Here is a 19,718-nt window from a genome sequence, read left to right as displayed (position 1 = left end):
TGTCCCAGAGCTTGTGTGCACACATTGGGGGGAGGGGGGAACTAAGGGTAAAGCTCACTGAGAGAATGCTTGCCTAGCAAAGAGGAGTCCCTCGGCTGGATATACAGATAAACAAAATATGTGCATACTAACACAGCCAAGAGATTATACACACACACACACACACACACACACACGCTCCTCTTAAACGGGGAGCGGGTGGCTCAGACCTGTCATCCTACCTACTTAGGAGGCGGAGATCTGAGGATCTCTGTTCAAAGCCAGCCTGGGCAGGAAAGTCTGTGAGACTCTTTTCTCCAATTAACCACCAGAAAACCAGAAGTGGTGCTGTGGCTCAAGTGGTAAAGCACTAGCCTTTTTCTGAAGAGCTCAGGAACCGCACCCAGACCCAGAGTTCAAGCCCCACAACTGACATATATATGCTAAAAGTTCCAAAAAGAAACACCTAATATCTTCAAAATAAGATATCCAGTCAACACTGAAAGTAATTTCAACATGAATGTGTGTGCATGCACATGTAAATTCATCATCAACTCAAGAAAGGATTGATGAGTTGGGAAAATGTGCGCGTGCGCGCTCTTGTATGTATGTACTGGGGCTTGAACTCAGGGCCTGAACACTGTCCCTTAGCTTTTTTGCTCAAGCCTGGTGCCCTACCACTTGAGCCACACTTCCACTTCCAGCCTTTTTTCCCCCTGATTAGATGGAGGTAAAAGTCTCACAGTCTTTCCAGAATGGGTTGGCTTCCAACTGCAATCCTCAGATCTCTGCCTCGTGAGCAGCTAGCATTATAGCCATGAGTTCCCAGTACCTGGCTAATGCTTTCTTGGGTCGAGTAGAAAATGCATGTTATGGTATATGTACATAATGAAATTTTACTCATCCATCAGAAAGAATGATATTGTACCATTTGCAGAGAAATGGAAAGATCTGGAAAAATTATGTGAAGTAAATTAATCCAGGCCCAGAGAGACTTAAAGGACATTCTTATATGGGACGCTAGACTTAGCTTATAAACTTAAAAGAAAATACATTAAGAGGTATGCAAGTATAGACATATATTTGCCGAAACATGGTAGATTCAAGGGAGAATTCAAAATTGTGTAATTCCTTAGAAAGGCAATGTCAGATCTCAACAAAATAAACAGCAGGAATTGGGTATTTGAAAATGGTGACTTTGACCTGCTGCTGCAGCTGCTGCTCCATAAAGTCTGAGCAGCTGACAGGCCCAGGGTAGGAGAGGACATTCCTGATTACAGTGAAGCAGGCCTAGCTCCCACCTGGACTAGTGAGAGAGAGGGTGACCCAGAAGCTCTTCTGGAGCACGGGAGACCCCTAGCACCTGTGCACTCTTCACACATAAACTTGGGCAGGCCTGAAAGTCCATTGAAGATGATGAAAAGAGGGAAGCCCCTTATCTCCAGAAGCCCCCCACCATATATCTCCAGTCCTGGGGCTTGATCTGGGGCCTGGGCACTGCCCCTGAGCTTCTTTTGCTCAAAGCTAGTACTCTATCACTTGAGCCACAGCTCCACTTCCAGCTTTTTCTGTGTATGTGGTACTGAGGAATCAAATCCAGGGCTTCACGAATATTAGGCAAGCACCCTACCACCAAGCCACCTTCCTATCCCCCTCCCCTTCCCCATACATCCTATCTTCAAGTATGGAAGCTCAAGGACTTTTTGGTCAGTCAAGCCAAGTGAGTAATTGTTCTTCTAGAGGGACAAATGTACTTTGGAAAGGAGAAAAAAGCAAAGAGAAAAGAAAGAAAGGCAGGTAGGCTGAGTACTGGTGGCTCACACCTATCATCCTAGCTACTCAGGAGGCTGAGATCTAAGGATCATGGTTCAAAGCCAGACTGGGCAGGAAAGTCTGTGAGACTCATATCTCCAGTGAACCACCAGAAAACCATAAGTGGTGCTGTGGCGCAAAGTGGTAGAGCACTAGCTTTGAGCCCCAAAGCTCAGGAATAGCATCCAGGTCCTGAGTTCAAGCCCCATGATTGACTGCCCCCCCCCCACCTCCCAAGAAAAAAATGAGAATGCTTTTACCCAGCTAATCAATCTTCAAATGGACCAGAAGATCTATAGTAGGCATTGCAACTTTATGGAGGAGCAGGCGAGGCAGGCTATGAGACCTAAGAGGGTCAGTGGGTGGGTGAGTGTGGATGCTGTATATGGATGATATTCTGACAGCCATGGCTGACCCACAGCTGGTTCATGCTTAGTATCAGAATTCTACCTTCAGCTAGGAAGGTGGAAGTTTTCCCGTGAATAGTGGATCCTGCCAAGTTCAATGTTTCTGTAGACTCTCCTTATGCCTGACTGTCTCATCTACATCTGAATCATTGCCTCTTAGAAGTAACCCGCTATCGTCACTATACTCAGAGCCATGTGTTTGATTTTCTGTGGACAGGAAAGCTAGCTTAATTGAATCATTGAATCGGGCTTGATTGAATCATCTGGCTTATTGATGGTAGTCATTGTTTTCTTATAGGGAAGGTTAAACGGCACAGCAAGCTCTGGCATCTAAATACACACCCAGGAGACCAGAGTGGGCAGACCCCCTCAAACCAGTACTCAGAAAGTGCTCAGTCCTCCTTCAGATCTCTTTGGTGTCCCTCTTGTCAATGAAAGAGAACCACTACCACCTGCCAGACTGCAAGGCTGGGGGGTGGTAGAGAGAGGGATTTATTGTTAAGAGCCTGAGTTCTAACAGCTGGGCGGAGTCCTTTGTAGGGCATGGCTGAGGGTTGGATGACATCACTTACAACATTTCTAAGCAGATTCCATGATAAAGTGGTTTATGTGTGGTGCTTTTATTTATTTACATTTTGCTAATCCTGAGGCTTGAACTCTAGGCCTGGGCACTGTCTCTGAGCTCCTTTTGCTCAAGGCTAGCACTCTACCACTTGAGCCACAGTGCCACTTCCAGCTTTTTCTGTGTATGTGGTGGTGAGGAGTTGAACCCAGGGCTTCATGCATGCTAGGCAAGCACTCTACCACTAGGCCATATTCGCAGCCTAGATATAATTTTTAAGACTTAAATTACCGGGCTGGGGATATGGCCTAGTGGCAAGAGCGCTTGCCTCATATACTTGAAGCCCTGGGTTCGATTCCCCAGCACCACATATACAGAAAATGGCCAGAAGTGGCACTGTGACTCACGTGGCAGAGTGCTAGCCTTGAGCAAAAAGAAGCCAGGGACAGTGCTCAGGCCCTGAGTCCAAGGCCCAGGAATGGCAAAACAAACAAACAAACAAAAAAAAATTACCTAGAAAAATATGATTTCAGAAATTAGGGCTGGGAATATGGCCTAGTGGTAAAGTGCTCGCCTCGTATACATGAAGCCCTGGGTTCGATTCCTCAGTACCACATATATAGAAAAAGCCCAGAAGTGGCGCTGTGGCTCAAGTGGCAGAGTGCTAGCCTTGAGCAAAAAGAAGCCTGGGACAGTGCTCAGGCCCTGAGTCCACACTCCAGGACTGGCAACAAAAACAAAACAAAACCAAAAAAAAGAAATTAATGCAACACACGAACATGTAAAATTTGCATGTGGAATATGATATGCACACATCTGTTTGTTTTTTTTTCTTATGTACAAGAAACATACCAGCTTGGTGCCAGTGTCTCACACCTGTAATCCTAGCTAGTTGGGAGGCTGAGATCTGAGGATCCTGGTTCAAAGCTAGCCTGGGCAAGGAAGTCCTTGAGACATTGATGATGATGATGTCATTTATAGGGCTTGAGCTCAGGGCCTGGTCACTGTCCCTGAGCTCTTTTGCTCAAGTCTAGCATGCTACCACTTTGAGCCACAGTGCCACTTCTGGTTTTCTGGTGATTAATTGGAGATAAGAGTCTGGTGGACTTTTCTGCTTGGGCTGGCTTTGAATCCTGATCCTCAGATCACAGCCTCTTGAGTAGCTAGGATTACAGATGTGAGCCACCAGCACCTGGCTTTGTGAGGTGCTTACCTCCAATACACTACCCCTCTCCCAAGAAAAAGCCAAAAGTGGAGCCGTGGCTCAAGTGCTAGAGTGCTCGCCTTGAGCCAAAAAAAAAAAAAAAAAAAAAAAAGCTGAGGAACAGCATGCCAGTTCTGAGTTCAAGTGTGAGAATTGGCACAACAAAAAGAAACACAAAAACAAAGTACTAATAGTGTTACTTCTGGACTACAAGAATGTGGTTGATAGTTTTCTCCTATTTTCCGTTTGCCCTTTCCCTTATAAGAATTTCATTTTATTTTTTTCCTATTACTTATGTGCTTTTCCAGTAGAAAAAAATAGAACCAAACAATCTAATAGGAGTCCTCCCTTTGAGTTCAAGTATTCCAAAGTAAATTCCTGAGAGCATTGTGTGGGGTTGCTTATGGGGAGATGAAATGTAATTCCCATCCTTCAGACTAAAAGAGTATTTTCCAGCTGGAGAGTTGAGATGTATACACAGAAAGCAGTTGGCAGTCTATCCAGGGCAGTGGAAGATGGCTGGTTCATTGCTATGGGTAATATACCTTGTACTTATTTTCTAAAGAACATTGTATTCTGTGTGAGGCTATGTCTGTACACAAAGACTCCACAACACAAGTATGGCAGGAGGGGAGATTGAAGTTTTATTTTGGGTGCTCTGCTTCAACCCTCAGAGTCTTGGCTGTTCTTGCTATATGCTCAGCCTATATTGATTGGTTACTTATTTAATATTTATCTTGGCCAGTCCTGGGGCTTGAACTCAGGGCCTGAGCACTGTCCCTGAGCTTCTTTGGCTCAAAGCTAGCACTCTACCACTTGAGCCACGGCACCACTTCCAGCTTTTTTTGTGTAAGTGGCACTGAGGAATTGAACCCAGGGCTTCATGCATGCTAGGCAAGCACTCTACCACTAAGCCACATTCCCAGCCCTGGTACTGGGTTTTGAGTTTCAGGCTATGTAGTTACTTATCAGGTGCTCTGCTCTTGAGCCACGCCTTCAGCCCTGGGGTAAATGCATGCCTGTGATTTGAGTAGAAGGGTTCGAATGTGAGATGTGGACTTGGGCAGTCTGCTATAGCTGCTTCTACAATTTCCCCTTCTCATCAATTCTGGAGATGGGTCTGTTAATTTTGGTTCTATTTCTTTGGGGGAACCCTAACAACACCAGCCTGCACAGACCTGTACTTTTTTATTTGGGGGCCACCATAGTATCAGAATTTTTCCATTTGTCAAATTTCTTCTTCTTCCTCATCTCTTTTTCTTTTTTAAGGTCCAAGATGGGAACTTGAACTTAGTAGCTGACACTTTCACTCATTGGCTAGTGCTCTAACAATGGAGACACACCCCATTCCCCATCTGTCACCTTTATGTAACTTGCATTTGTTGAAACTGCTACTGTATCTCCCAGTCTTCCATTTCAAGATTTCCAGATTCCAAGCCGGGCCTGGTGGCTCACATCTGTAATCCAAGCTACTCAGGAGGCTGAGATCTGAGGATCACAGTTCCAAGTCAGCCCGAATAAGAAAGTCTGTGAGATTCTTATCTCCAATGAACCACCTAAAAAGTGGAAGTGGTGCTCTGCCTCAAAGTGGTAGAGCACTAGCCTTGAGCAAAAAGAGCCTAGGGACAGCACCCGGGCCCTGAGTTCAAGGCCCATTACAAAACAAACAAAATGCTAAGGACAGCAACAAAGTCCTGAGTTCAAGCCCCAGTATTCACACACACACACACACACACACACACACACACACACACATTACTGTAGTCAGACTATATATATATAGTGTATATATACACTATATATACTGTAGTCAGACACTTACCTAGGCAACTTTAAAAAAATGTCAATTTTCCCCCCTATCCAAGACTAATAAATAAAATCATTGTGGAAATAGTTTGGGGCTCAGAAATCTGGATTTAAGGTTCTTGAAGTGGTCAAGAGAATCTAATTTGCTAAATTATTGAGTTTGTTCTTTTTTTTTTTTGCCAGTCCAGGGGCTTGGACCCAGGGCCTGAGCAGTGTCCCTGGCTTCTTTTTGCTCAGGGCTAGCACTCTGCCACTTGAGCCACAGCGCCACTCCTGGCCATTTTCTATATATGTGGTACTGAGGAATCGAACCCAGGGCTTCACGTATACGAGGCAAGCACTCTTGCCACTAGGCCATATTCCCAGCCCAAATTATTGAGTTTAGGTCATCAATTTACAACAGTTGCTTAAGTGCTTCGAAAGACTTTGCTTTTTAGATTTATAGGTTTACCCTGTTGGGCCTTTAAAATGTTGGAGAAAAATCAAGCATATTAAATTTGTACTTGTACTTTGAAATGTCCCGAGGAAATTTGATTAATTAAGGCAATAAGTCCACTAAATGTTTAAGAAGGATTAACTGTACCCAATGTAACAATTCAGCTGGAATCAAAGGATAAGTGAAAATGATTGTTCTCATCCTTATATGAAAAGTTACAAGATTTAAAAATGAAATAACAAGATTTATAAGTTGGACTGAAAGCTTTAAAGAGCTGGGTTTTTCAAATGGCAGAATATATATATATATACACACATATATATGTATATATGTATATATATTTGGTGCTGGTTCAGGGGCTTGAACTTATGGCCTGGGTACTATCCTTGAGCCACCAGTGCCCAGATTTAAAAAAAAATTGAAACAGGGATGGGTGGTAGTGGCTTATGCCTGTAATCCCAGCTATTCAGGAGGCTGAAATCTGAGAACTGTTTTTTTGTTTTGTTCTTGTTTTTGTTTTTTTGCCAGTCCTGGGGCTTGAACTTAAGGTCTGAGCACTGTCCCTGGCTTCTTTTTGCTCAAGGCTAGCAGCACTCTACCTCTTGAGCTACAGCACCACTTCTGACTTTTTCTATATATGTGGTGCTGAGGAATCGAACCTAGGGCTTCATGCATGTGAGGCAAGCACTCTACCACTAGGCCATATTTCCAGCCCCAGGATTGTGGTTTGAAGCCAGCCCAGGCAGGAATGTCTGTGGGACTCTTATCTCCAATAAACTACTCAGAAAAAGCTGGAAGTGGCACCTGTTACTCAAGTAGTAGAGTGCTAGCCTTGAGTACAAAAAGGGTCAGGGACAGAGTCTAGGCCCTGAGTTCAAGCCCAAGGACTACCAAGAAAAAAAAGTATCTAAAAAAGTAGGTGTAGGGCTGGGGATATGGCCTAGTGGCAAGAGTGCTTGCCTTGTATACATGAGGCCCTGGGTTCAATTCCCCAGCACTACATATACAGAAAATGGCCAGAAGTGGTGCTGTGGCTCAAGTGGTAGAGTGCTAGCCTTGAGCAGAAAGAAGCCAGGGACAGTGCTCAGGCCCTGAGTCCAAGCCCCAGGACTGGCCAAAAAAAAAAAAATGTAGGTGTAACTAGAAATATAACACCACTTCACCACTTGCTGTTCAAGGTACACAAGTATCTGTTTACAGAACAAATTTATCATTTGAGTTTTGTACTTTGGACCTTAGTCATAGTTTTAGAATTGAATTATGCATGCAAGTAGGGGATGTGTCATGAGGCACATTTGATCTCTTAGTCCTTGCTGTTTTCCATATCTTGCCTTTTAAACAAAATTCAAGCCAGGTACTGGTAGCTCATTCCTATCAGTGTAGCAATTCAGGAGGCTAAAAAGTGAGGATTGAAGTTTGAAGCCAGCCTGGGCAGAGAAATCTGACAGACTCTCCTCTCCAGTTAACCAGAAAAAAGCCAGAAGTGGAGGTGTGTGGCTCAAGTGGTGGAGTGGAGTGCTAGCCTTGAGTGAAAAAGCCAAGGGAAAGTATAAGACCCTGAGTTCCAGCCTCAGTTATGGCACACACACACACACACACACACACACACACACACACACACACACGCTGGCTCCAAACAGAGTGATACTCAGATTTGAGCCTCCTGAGTAGGTAGGATGACAGGCATGAGCCCCCGGCAGCTGCCAGCTTAGTGATACATTTTTTAATATTATTAGGATCATAGATGTGAGCTATTGCTGAGAAGTAAAAAAAAAAAAAAAAGCCATTTAAAAATGTCTCCCTTGCGAATCTCACCATGCTTTCAACTACATCCTTTTTTTGGTAGTACTAGAGTTTGAACTCAGGGCCTCTAGCTCCTTTTTTTTTATTGGCTATTCATAATAATAATGATTATTTGTGCTGGTAGTCAGGCTTGAACTCCCAGGGCCTGGGTGCTGCTGTCCCTGAACTTTTGTGCTCAAGGTTTGTGCTCTACTACTTGAACCACAACTCCACTTCTGGCTTTTTGGTGGTTCATTTGAGAGGATAGTCTCACAGACTTTCTGCCCAGGCTAGCTTTGAGATGTTATCCTGCCTTCCAAGCAGTTTAGGATTACAGGGTCTAGTCACTGGTGCTTGGGTTATTTTGGAGATGGGAGTCTAATGAATTTTTCTGCCTGGACCAGTTTCACACCTCAGTCTTCTGGATTTGGACCTTCTAAGTAGCTAAGATTACAGGCATAAGCCACTACCCTCATTTTGATGGCTGTTTGATTCCTATTTGTTCTTCCAACTAGACTGAAAGCTCTGTGGGCAGAGAATGCCTGCTTTAGCTCCTCCTTAAATGAAGTCTCTACATTTATACCTGAGTGTCTGGAATATAGTATGTATATTGATTCTCTTTGTCAGTCCTTGGGCTTGAACTCAGGGCCTGGTCACTGTCCCTGAGCTTCTTTTGCTCAAGGCTAGCACTCTACCACTTGAGCCACAGCGCCACTTCTGACTTTTTCTGTGTATGTGGTACTGAGGAATCGAACCCAGGGCTTCATGCATGCTAGGCAAGCACTCTACCACCAAGCCACATTCCCAGCCTATCATCGATCTATCTATCATCTATCAGTTATCCAGCATCTAAATATTACTTCATTATTTCATGGAATTATGTGGAGAGGCTGGGGACCCCAGGGGGAAAGGTTTTTGTTTTTTTTTGCCAGTCCTGGGCTTGGACTCAGGGCCTGAGCACTGTCCCTGGCTTCTTCTTGCTCAAGGCTAGCACTCTACCACTTGAGCCACAGCGCCACTTCTGGCCATTTTCTATATATGTGGTGCTGGGGAATCGAACTCAGTGCCTCATGTATACGAGGCAAGCACTCTTGCCACTAGGCCATATCCCCAGCCCTGGAAAGGGGTTTTAAAAAGGCATCTCCCCCCACATCTGGAAAGCTACTGCCTAGAACTGTGTGTGTGGTAACCTGGGGGCAAGGATATTTAAAAGGTGGAGGTTCAGGCATTGGGTCTGGGCCTCTCTGGATTTCTTGTCTGTAAAAACAGGAACCTGGTTAGCATTCTGAGACTGGAGGGCATTTAGGATGGGAGGGGGGTTGGGAGATGGGGGGGCAGGGGGAGCATGATGGAAGGGGGTTACATTGATGATGCCTTATACTCATAAATTGGTATGTTGAATTGAAACCCCTATGTAAACTACTTAAATTAAAAAAAAAAACCAACCCTAATCAATACATAAAGTGAAATAAAAATCTAGGACTTGAACCTGTGTAGCACGGGCCAGAGCTTTCTGTAGTCCACAAGCCATGACCCCCAGCGCCCCCTGGTGGGAACTGAGTGACAGGCAGGGAGACAACTGGAATGTCATTAAAAACCAGTTGTTTTAAAAGAAACTAAGAGATCTGCATGGGGGTAGGATTTGTATAAGATCTGAGATTTTTTTTTTAATGTATGTGCAAGTTCTGGGACTTGAACTCAGGACCTGGGCACAGTCCCTGAGCTGCTTTTGCTCAAGGCTAGTGTTCTACCACTTGGGTCATAGCTCTACTTCTTACTTTTTGGTGGTTCACTGGAAGCTAGTCTCATGGACTTTCCTGCCCGGTTTGACTTTGAACCATGATCCTTAGATCTCAGCCTCCTGAGTAGCTGGGATGACAGGGCCGTCCAGTTTGTATCTTTCACAGCCCTTTTTGCACTCGATGTGAAGGAACATGCCAGAAACTTCCTTAGAGAAAGTCTAGAGGTTTATTGAACAATCACAGTCACACTTTGTACGCAGTCGGCCATTTCCTCAAGGGGTGGGTGGACTTCTTGAGTTTTCTCCGTGAAATCCCTGTCTGGCTTCCCACCCACCATGTGTCTCCATGCCCCTTGGGGGCCAGGGTCCTCAGGATGCCCCCCCACAGTGGGTGGGCATAGCTAGGTCCATGCCATTTTGGGGATGTTTAAAACCATATTCACATCTGGCAGGACAGGGCCTCAGCTCTAATTACATTTCGGAAATAAAATAGTCACTGGCTGTTTCACAAAGAACATCTGTTTGACAGCAAGAAGGAATTCCAGAATAACACTGGCCTCTCCATCTCCCACTCCTCTTGGTCTTCAGAAGACATTAACAAGATGCACGGGCCCTGAAGACTTCTAACAAGTCACCCCATCTGTGCAAACCAGGGGCAGCAGAAGCAAGGATCCCCCCAACCCCCAGTTTTCAACCATTGTGGCCAAGTGCTTTGCTCTTCTCAGATTCCCAAGATGGGAGAAACGGAGGAGACAGGAAGAGGTGCGAAGAAGGCAGGCAGGCCTCATTCGGGAGGCCCAGAAGCTGTATTCTTTACAAGTTCACTTTCTCAGGGTCTCCCCAATAGCTCCAGCCCCCCCCCAACCCCTTCCCCACGCCTCTGAGCTATTTCTTTTTTCCAGTCCTGGGGCTTGAACCACAGCACTTCTGCCTTTTTCTGTGCATGTGGTACTGAGGAATCGAACCCAGGGCTTCATGCATGCTAGGCAAGCGCTCTACCACTGAGCCACATTCCCAGCCCCCAAATGGACCATTTGTGGGATCTTTTCAAGGCTGCATGCTCCCACTGGAGGCAGAAGATGGAACGGCTTTCCCTTCCTCCCCAGCTTAGCCCTCAATAGGTCTAGTGCTCACGGCACTGAAACATGTCTGCGCCCCATTTCTGTGACTTAAAGCACTGGAGGAAAAGGGGTCACAGTCTCTGATGACATCTCCACATATCCTGGCCCGTTTTTGGGTTTTTTGAGTTCTCACCAGGAGAATCCATGAGAGATGTTTTCTAACTATGACGGGGTAACTAACTCAAGGGGGCTCAGGACTGTTGGGCAGGCTCGGCAACACAGTCCTGGCCTGCTTTCTTCCCCGTCACACTGCGTCAAGCTGCAGCAGTTACAAAAACCCAAAGGAAGGGGAGGCTAAGGTGGCTAATGGCTCCTCCTGCACGCAAAGGACTCTGGGAACAGAGCTACCCGGGGACCTAGTCTGGGACTCTGCACGCCTTGACCCCAAGGGGTCTCCTTGGGGGGCTGGCTTGGTGATTACAGGTATGGCTCCTCACAGGGCCAAAAGAGGCAAGGCCTTTCCTCAGGGCGGAGAGGCCACCATTAGTTACATGGAGATGTTCTTTCCTTGGTGTTCCTGCGCTGACCGGGCCTGCCTTCCCACCACACTCTCCTAGCCTCAGATTTTGCGCTAGGCCCAACAACCTCCTGCTTGAAGAAAAAATAAAATAAAATAAAAAGGACAGGCTAGCTACTCAGGAGATCCAGGTTCAAAGCCAGCCATGGCAGGAAATTCCATGAGACTCTTGAATTATCAAAAAAAAAAAAAAAAGGCCACAAGTGGGGCTGCGGCTCAAGTGGTAGAACACTAACCTTGAGCAAAAAAGCTCAGGGGCAGTGCCCAGACCCTGAGTTCAAGCCCCAGGACCAGCGCGCACACACACAGACACTGAAGAAACACACTCATCATATAGGAATTTACACACCACCCCCCCAAAAAATGTTCCTGGCCCCCACCCTCCCCCCTTCAGTCTGTCTAGCAAGGCACTAGGAAATGGTTCAAGTTTAGGGATTTGCATTTTCTTTTTTTTAAAGGCACGGTTTTGACTTGAATAAAATGCTGCATTGTTCTCTGATGTTTCTACTCCCCCAGTTCTAACACACAGGTTGGTCGGTCCTCATTCTGGATTCTAGAAGGAATGGCATCTTTTCCAACGCCCTTCTGCGGACAGATGGCATTCCCGTGGAGGACACTAGGGGGCGCACGAACAGCCATAGCCCAGGGGCTACAGGGAAGCGCTCCTTTGCCAGCCATATGGTCTGTGCGTGCGTGCATGCGTGTGTACTTGGGAGCGTTCATCGCCCCACTCCTCCTCTGTGGATGGCCTTGAGATTAGCCCGCTTTTCAAAGGCAGGCCCACGACTCTGCTCCCAGAGTCCTACCTGGGTTATGAAGGCAGAGGGGGGAGGGGGGGGGGAAGAACACGAGACTGACATCCATTAGAATACCGGTGTTAGGCATCTCCCGCGCTCGCTGGGAGATAGATGCCTGGTGGTAGGCAGGATCCTACTTGCCAATTAACAAGGTAAGCAAGCTTGGAAATCCTTCCGATGCATTTGGGAACCCTCTGGGAGCCTGGCATGGAGCTGGGTGTGGATTTGGTCACGGGGCGCGTTGGCTTCTTCATTGTAAAATGCCACTGCAGCTGCCGTGTGGATGGCAGGGGGGAGGGGGGAGGCACGAACCAGCAGACACAGGTCTCTCCGCTCCCTCTCATTCCTCCAACCTTGATTTCCAGACAGTCGGCAGGCTGGGGGGTGGGGGTGGGGCAGCCTGTCTATTCTACCTGCGTTTCACATTTGAGATATCCACAATTGGATGCTAGAAGACCAGATCCATCTGGAACATTCTAGTTGGCCATGGGATCCTAAGAGTGGTTGAGGAGGTCTACAGCTCTGTGAGAACTAGAAAAGAGGATACTGTTGGAAGGCTAGGGTGTCGCTCACAGTTGATCCTGGAATTCTCCAGTCTGGGAGGCCGAGGGCCTTGCAGCACCCCTGTTTCTCTGGAGGCAGAGATTTGCAAGAGAGAGGGAGAAAGAGATGGAAGCATGGATGGAGAAATCCTGCCAGCATTGCTACTTTGGAGGTCTAGGTCCAAGGCCATCTAAATGAGTCCCCCCGCTCCCCCCCCCCCCCAGCTGGCGGCTGGGCTGACCTTGTGCCCAGAGGGCACAGAAATGGGCATTTCAAATACCCACAGAGCTGGAGGAAGACGTTTTGTAGATCGATGGCTGAGGACGAACATCTGGAGCCCTCTTCTGACCCCACCACCCGTGGCAGCTGGCCAGTGTTCAGGACTGAGGGCTCCGAAGGTTTCAGGGGTGACCTCTGACGGGGTCACCAGGGTTGAGGCAGAGAATGGAAGCTGGCTGGTAATGGCAGTGACTCGAACTCAGGACCCAAGGAGAATTCATTCCCTTGCTCCTGCAGCTGGGTGTCACTGGTGTTTACGCTGCACGCCCCCCTCCCCCAGCAGCAAACGGGGGGGGGGGGCCCTTTCATGTTTCAGGGTTGCCAGAGAGCTCCCTTTTGGGTGCCCTGGGGAACTGTCCCACATAACAGGGGGGGCCTGTGACAATGTCGAAGGCCCCTTCATCACCCTGGCTTTGCTGCAACACCAGCCAGGACGAAAACAGGTTCTGCCTTCTTGCGGGGTCTTTTATGGGGTTCGCTGTGGACCCTCTCCCCAACAACTCAGGAGCTTAAGGACCTAGAGGACACCCCCTCCTCGGGCCTCACGAGCCCCTCGGTTCTGAACCATGTGGCCAGCGCCTTTCTGACCCTGAGATCCTGCCTTGCCCTCCCTGCGGCAGCGGTAAGGTGGCCGGGGGAGGGGGGAGGGGGGGTGCAGGCCCGCCAGGGGGGCGGCGAGGGCTCAGTTCCGGTTGAATTTTTCCAGGACGGTGGCGTTAGTGTGTTCGAACAGCCACTGCTGGGTGGGAGAGGCAGGGTTGCAGACGTTCATGAAGATCCTGTGGTCGCTTTCGCTGCAGTCCACGCAGCTGCCGCTCACTGGATGGAACAAGGTCTGATCCTAGGAGACGAGAGGCCGTCAGGCAGTGCCGAGGACGCGGGACGCGCACGCGCAGGGGGACGCGCACGCGCAGCACCCAGGCCATCAGCCGTGCCGGACCGTGCAGGGGGAGCGGTGATGCGCATGCGCAAGGGGATGTGCACGCGCAAGCGCAGCTTGGAGCTGGCCCTAGCCGGGCCGGGGACAGGGGCGCGCATGCGCAGGGGCAAGCGCAGCATGGAGGAAGGCCGGGAGGGACTTGGCGGGCTGCGCAGACGTCGGCTGATGCCCGGGGGGCAGCGGTGACCGTGTGGCTCCCGAACCCTGCCCGCAACGCCGGCCGCCTCCGGTCAAACTCCGCGTTCTTCCGAGGGCTTTTCAGTCGCTGGTGTCTACGATGTTTTGATTTCACACACACTTGGAGATCCCGTCCCCCTTCCACCCTCCCTCCCCCCCTCCCCCGGCCTGTAGTGGGGCTTGAATTCAAACCTGGGGCCCTGACACTGACCCCCCCCCCAACTCAATCCTGGATCCTGGCCTGCCTGCCTCCCCACCCCTGAAATCTGTAGCTCCCCCCACCCCCACCCCCCAGAAATCTGGATCCCTGTCCCCCTCCTCCGCTTTCTGCGCCAGGACTGTGGCTTGGACCCAGGGCCTGGGTGCTGCCCCTTAGCTTTCTTGCTCAAGGCTAGTGCTCAACCGCTTGAACCACAGCCCCTGCTGGAGAAGGACTCTTCTTTGCTCAAGCTGGCTTTGAACCGCGATCCTCAGACCTCGGCCTCCTGAGGAGCTAGCTAGCAGGGCAGGTGGGAGGCACTGCTGCCTGGCTGGGGCCTCTCTTCTGTAAAATCAGACCTGGCAGGTTTGCGGCACTAATGCACTTCAGAGTGTGTGAGCCAGCTCCGGGGGTGGGGGGAGAAGCAGTGAGGTACCCGCTGCTGGTCAGCACCCCTGGCCCTGCAGGCTCCCCCTGTTCCCCGGGCATCTCCTCCTCTCACCTCGCGGTACCTCCACAGCTGGTTGCCCTTCAGGCTGTGGCAGTCATAGAGGGTGACCGGGCTGGTGTGCGAGATGGCGTCGAAGCAGAACTTCTTGGTGTGCTGAGGGTCTCCCGGCCGGATATCCTCTCTCCAGGTGAAGGTGAAAACCTGCCATGCAGGAATAACAGGAAGAAAAAATTAGGGAGCCGAGTGCCGGTGGCTCATGCCTGTCATTCTACTCAGGAGGCAGAGATCCGAGGATACTGGTTCAAAGCCAGTCTCAGCAAGAAAGTCTGTGAGACTCTTTATCACCACTGAGTCACCAAAAAGCCAGAAGTGGAGCTGTGGCTCAAGTGGTAAACTGCCAGCTTGGAGTAAATTAGCTAAGAAAAAGTGCAGGGCCCTCGGCCCACAGTACTAGGGCACGCACACACACTTTATAGTCACATTAAATAACTGAATGGGGATCTTAACTGGGCCGTATGTTGCTTTCAATTGCTAAGCTTTTATTTTTCTCTCCACCAGCTCTATTGAAGACTGATTGGCATTGAGAGAGAGAGAGGGAGAGGGAGAGGGAGAGGGAGGGAGGGAGAGAGAGAGAGAGAGAGAGAGAGAGAGAGAGAGAGAGAGAGAGAGAGAGAGAGAGAGAGAGAGACGAACACACATTCCAAAGCCCCAATGTGCCGTTTTTTCTTTTTGTGCCGGTCCTGGGGCCTGAACTCATGACCCAAGCACTGCTCCTGAGCTTTTGTGCTGAAGGCTAGCACTCTACCACTTTGAGCCACAACTCCGCTTCTGGCTTTGAACTTCAATCTTCAGAGCTCAGCTTCCTGAGGAGCCAGGATGACAGGCGTGAGCCGCCCACATCCAGTCCAAGGTGATGTTAATACCTAAAGCCATCCCCCATGATCAATGACCCAAGATGGCAGAATTTCCACAGGGAGGGCCAGAGCTTCAGTAGATGTGGGGTTAATCAACACAAGAGGAACCCAGGAACTCAGGGAGGTTTTTTTGTGTGGGTAGCCCTACCCTAAAGCCGCCATGGCCAGAATTCTGGTACCAACATCACCTGGAAAAGGTAGAACCACCCATGTGTCCCCCTGCCCCCACCCCCAGGGGCGAGGATCCAGAAAACCCCTCATTGGTCACCAAGGAAGGGTTCTTACCTGCATATTATTCCAGGTGCCCTCCCCACGGCCCCGGACGCAGCTGTCCAGCCTCAGTGGGGAGCCCAGGGAGCTGTGCCTCATGTCTATGCACAGCCCGGTGCCCACGTTGCGAATCTGAGAGAGAGGGGAGGAGTGGACAGTGAGGCTTGCTCGAGGCAGGGGCTGGCTGGTGGCTCCTGCCGACGAGTCCTCAGGTAGGAAGGGGCGGAAGTGCCCGCCCCTTTTCACAGAAGACACTCAGCAAGAGCCCCCCACCCCCCAACGCTTGTGGGGCTTGACTCAGGCATAGTCGGTGTTGGCGATGGACCCAGAATGAATCATGTTAAGTGAAGTAAGCCAAGCTCTGAGAGATAAAATCTAAAATACACTGGAACACAATAACCAAAAGGAACACAGAGGCACAATGCCTGTGTGCATCTGATCTTACAAAATAATATTTCTCAAAATAAACTATGCAACTGGTGGGTGGGGAGGGGATGGAAAACTGGGAAACAGAGAAGGAAGAGGTGGCCATATTGTCCAAAAAGAAATGTACTCATTACCTTTTTTGGTTTTTGGTCATGGGACTTGAACTTTGGATCTAGATGCTGTCCCTGAGCTTTTTTGCTCAAGGTTAGTGCTCTGCCACTCTGAGCCACAGCTCCATGTCTAGTTTTTAGGTGGTTAATTGGAGATAAGAGTCTCACGGCCTTTCCTGTCAGGGCTGGCTTTGAACTATGATCCTTAGATCTCAATCTCCTGAGTAGACAGGATGACAGGCACGAGCCACCGGCACCTGGCTTTATTACCTGATTTATGAAACTGTAACTTTTATAATACAAAAGCATGCTCACCTCCCCCCAGGCTGCGGCTGGGGGCTCCACGGGCGGGTAGAACTTGGGTAGGTCCCAGGCAATGTGGGTCATGAACCACTTGAAACTTTTGCAGTTGAGAGAACCGCGGAGCTTCTTTTGGGCCACGACGTCCCCGGCCGATAGGTGGCGGTACTCAGGCCGCCGCTGGTAGATGTATTCCGCATATTCATCCATCCAGACCTCAGCCACTCGCTTCAGGTTCTGGGGGGAAGGAGGGCAGGGGGTAGGGTCAGGCTCACTCACAAACCCAGCCCAGGCCAGGGTGTACGGTGCAAAAGGTCTTAGCAGGGGGAATTAATCTTTTTTTTTTTTTTTGGCCATTCCTGGGGCTTAAACTTAGGGCCTGGGCACTGTCCCTGAGCTCCTTTTGCTCAAGGCTAGCACTCTACCACTTGAGCCACAGCACCACTTGTGGCCTTTTCTGTGTATGTGATACTGAGGAATTGAACCCAGGGCTTCATGCATACTAGGCAAGCACTCTACCACTAAGCCACATTCCCAGCCCAAGCCATCCATTTTTAGGCCTACCACTTGGTGGCCTTCTGTAGAGTCACAAGCACATTGTCAGTTGGGGTGAGTGACTGGCTACATATAAAAAACAGTGGTGGGGCTGGGGATATAGCCTAGTGGCAAGAGCACTTGCCTCGTATACATGAAGCCCTGGGTTCGATTCCCCAGCACCACATATACAGAAAATGGCCAGAAGTGGTGCTGCGGCTCAAGTGGCAGAGTGCTAGCCTTGAGCAAAAAGAAGCCAGGGACAGTGCTCAGGCCCTGAGTCCAAGGCCCAGGACTGGCAAAACAAACAAAAAAAACAGTGGTGCAGGGTTGGAGGTGTGGCTAAGACGGTAGAGTGCTAGCCAATGAGCAAAAAGTGTCAGATACTGAGTTTGATTCCTCAGGTGAAACAAAACTAAACTCAAAACAGGACTGGGAATGTGGCTTAGTGGTAGTAGTACTTGCCTAGCATGCATGAAGCCCTGGTTCAATTCCTCAGCACCACATACACAGAAAAAGCTGGAAGTGGAGCTGTGGCTCAAGTGGTAGAGTGCTAGCCTTAAGCAAAAGGAAGCCAGGGACAGTGCCCAGGCCCTACAAACTGGCCCCATATGACTGTGTTGCTTAGCGACAATGTAAGTAAACTATGATGTTTCAATTAAGACAACTATGTCCTTCCTCACAGTGCATCTGAGAACTGCAGTTCAAAGCCAGCCCAGGCAGGAAAGTCTGGGAGACTCTTATTGCCAATGAACCACCAGAAAACTAGAAGTGGTGCTGTGGCTCAAAGTGGTAGAGCAAAAGAGATCAGAGACAGGGCTCAGGCCCCGAGTTCAAGCCCAGTGGCCACCAAAAAGAAAGAAAGAAAAGTTAGTTTTGAATTACCACTAGGTTGAAGGATATAAAAGAATGGGCTAGGGGGATTTTTCGACTTCCTTCAATTTGATTCTAATCATAGGGCCTCATCCACCCCAAATGTCACCATTCGGCTGTGCCGCATCCATGCCTCAGGGTGCGGCGAGCCGTCTGCCAGTGGCTGGTTTATATCCCTGGAGGCCTGTCCTGGGTTGGGCAGCTGGAGAGATACCAACAACTAAGGTGTGAGCAAGAGAGGTGAAAGGTGAGGATGGTACTTTGTAAATCATCCCCGTGTCTGGATCAGGACACAGAAAAGAGATCGCGTGGGATTGCCAAGGAAGATCAACATCTCCTCAGCACACATTCCCAGCCTCTGGGGTGGGGGATCTCTTCTGAGGATCTTCTTCTGAGATCTCTTCTGGATCTCTTCTGAGCTGCTGCTGCTGCAGACTGTGCAATGCGTCACCACAGCGCCACCTGCAGGGACCCGGCAGGAATGCCGAGGTAAAGGATGTCCATTCCTTTTGGTCAGCAGTCCTTCCAGGGAGTCCTGGTCTTAGGTGAAGTGTGCTCAGGACACCCTTGGGAGACTTCTGCAGGACTGGGGCCCGGCTCTCTGGGTGCAGGCTCCAGCCACTGGATGGCCAGGTAGCGAACAGTTCGCTCACCTTCTTCTTTTTTTTTTTTTTTGTTGGTCACGGGGCTTGAATTCAGCAACTAGGTGAACACTGTCCCTTAGCTCTTCTGCTCAAGGCCAGAGTTCTACTCCTTTGAGCCACAACTCCATTTCCAGTTTTCTGGTGGTTTGTGAGCTGAGAGTCTCATGGACTTTCTTGCCAGGCTGGCTTGGAACCTCAGTCCTTCGATCTCAGCTTCCTGAGTAGCCAGGATGACAGGCGCGAGCCCCTAGCGCCCAGCCGACTCACTTTCTTAGGTACAGACTGCGCAGGTGCAGGGCAGCCAGCAGGTAGGCCGGGGGGAGATCTGCTAGGGTCTCCTCCCAGATGGTACCCAATCCCGCCCAGCTGCTGGAAGCTGTGTGCTATGAAGGCCCGGGCCCGAGGCCGGAGCTGGTGATGATGGAAGGTGTCAGTTTGTCAGATCAAGGCTAGGAAAGAAGAGCAGGCCCGCTGCTAGGTGTCACCACCCCAATACCTATGCTGGCAGGGCTAGGAGTCCTGGGCCTCAGGGGTAGGCAAGATGGCGGAGCATGGAGTATCCTCCTGGGCCTGCGGGTGGTTGGTGGTGGGGCAAGGGCACTGGGATCCTCCATTTATTTAACTCAGCCCAACAGACAGACATGGCTTCCTTTGTAGACAGTCCATTCAGTGCTCTTTCTCTACCCCCAAGGCTGTGCTTCATGTAAAACTGCACCCAAGGGCTGGGGGTGTGGCTCAGTGGTAGAGTACCTGCCTAGCAAGCATGAAGCTCCGAGTTCAAACCTCAGTACTGCCAAGCCCAAATGGAAAATCCACCCACTGCTCCCGGGCCTGACACAGCCTCTGCGTCTGAGCCCCTAGGGCACAGAATTCCTTCCTTTCCCACCTGCCCAC

General features: G+C 49.6%; 1 protein-coding gene across 1 annotated transcript in view; it reads right to left on the bottom strand.

Annotated features, from left to right (window-relative positions):
• Positions 1-13,625: 13,625 nt before the first annotated feature.
• The window catches only part of Galnt10 (polypeptide N-acetylgalactosaminyltransferase 10), a 165,582-nt gene continuing 159,489 nt past the window's right edge, over positions 13,626-19,718 (bottom strand). Inside the window, exons 9-12 of the mRNA XM_048334333.1 lie at positions 16,789-17,010; positions 15,953-16,069; positions 14,805-14,954; positions 13,626-13,827 (exon numbers count right to left, since the gene is read on the bottom strand). Of these exons, the coding sequence (XP_048190290.1) occupies positions 13,669-13,827; positions 14,805-14,954; positions 15,953-16,069; positions 16,789-17,010 (648 nt within the window). The 3' untranslated portion in view covers positions 13,626-13,668. The remainder of the gene's footprint in view (positions 13,828-14,804; positions 14,955-15,952; positions 16,070-16,788; positions 17,011-19,718) is intronic.

Source organism: Perognathus longimembris, chromosome 25 (assembly GCF_023159225.1).
Source record: "Perognathus longimembris pacificus isolate PPM17 chromosome 25, ASM2315922v1, whole genome shotgun sequence".
Classification (NCBI taxonomy): Eukaryota; Metazoa; Chordata; class Mammalia; order Rodentia; family Heteromyidae; genus Perognathus; species Perognathus longimembris.
Note: the sequence above shows the minus strand (reverse complement) of the source record. Positions and strands in the feature narration are given on the sequence as shown.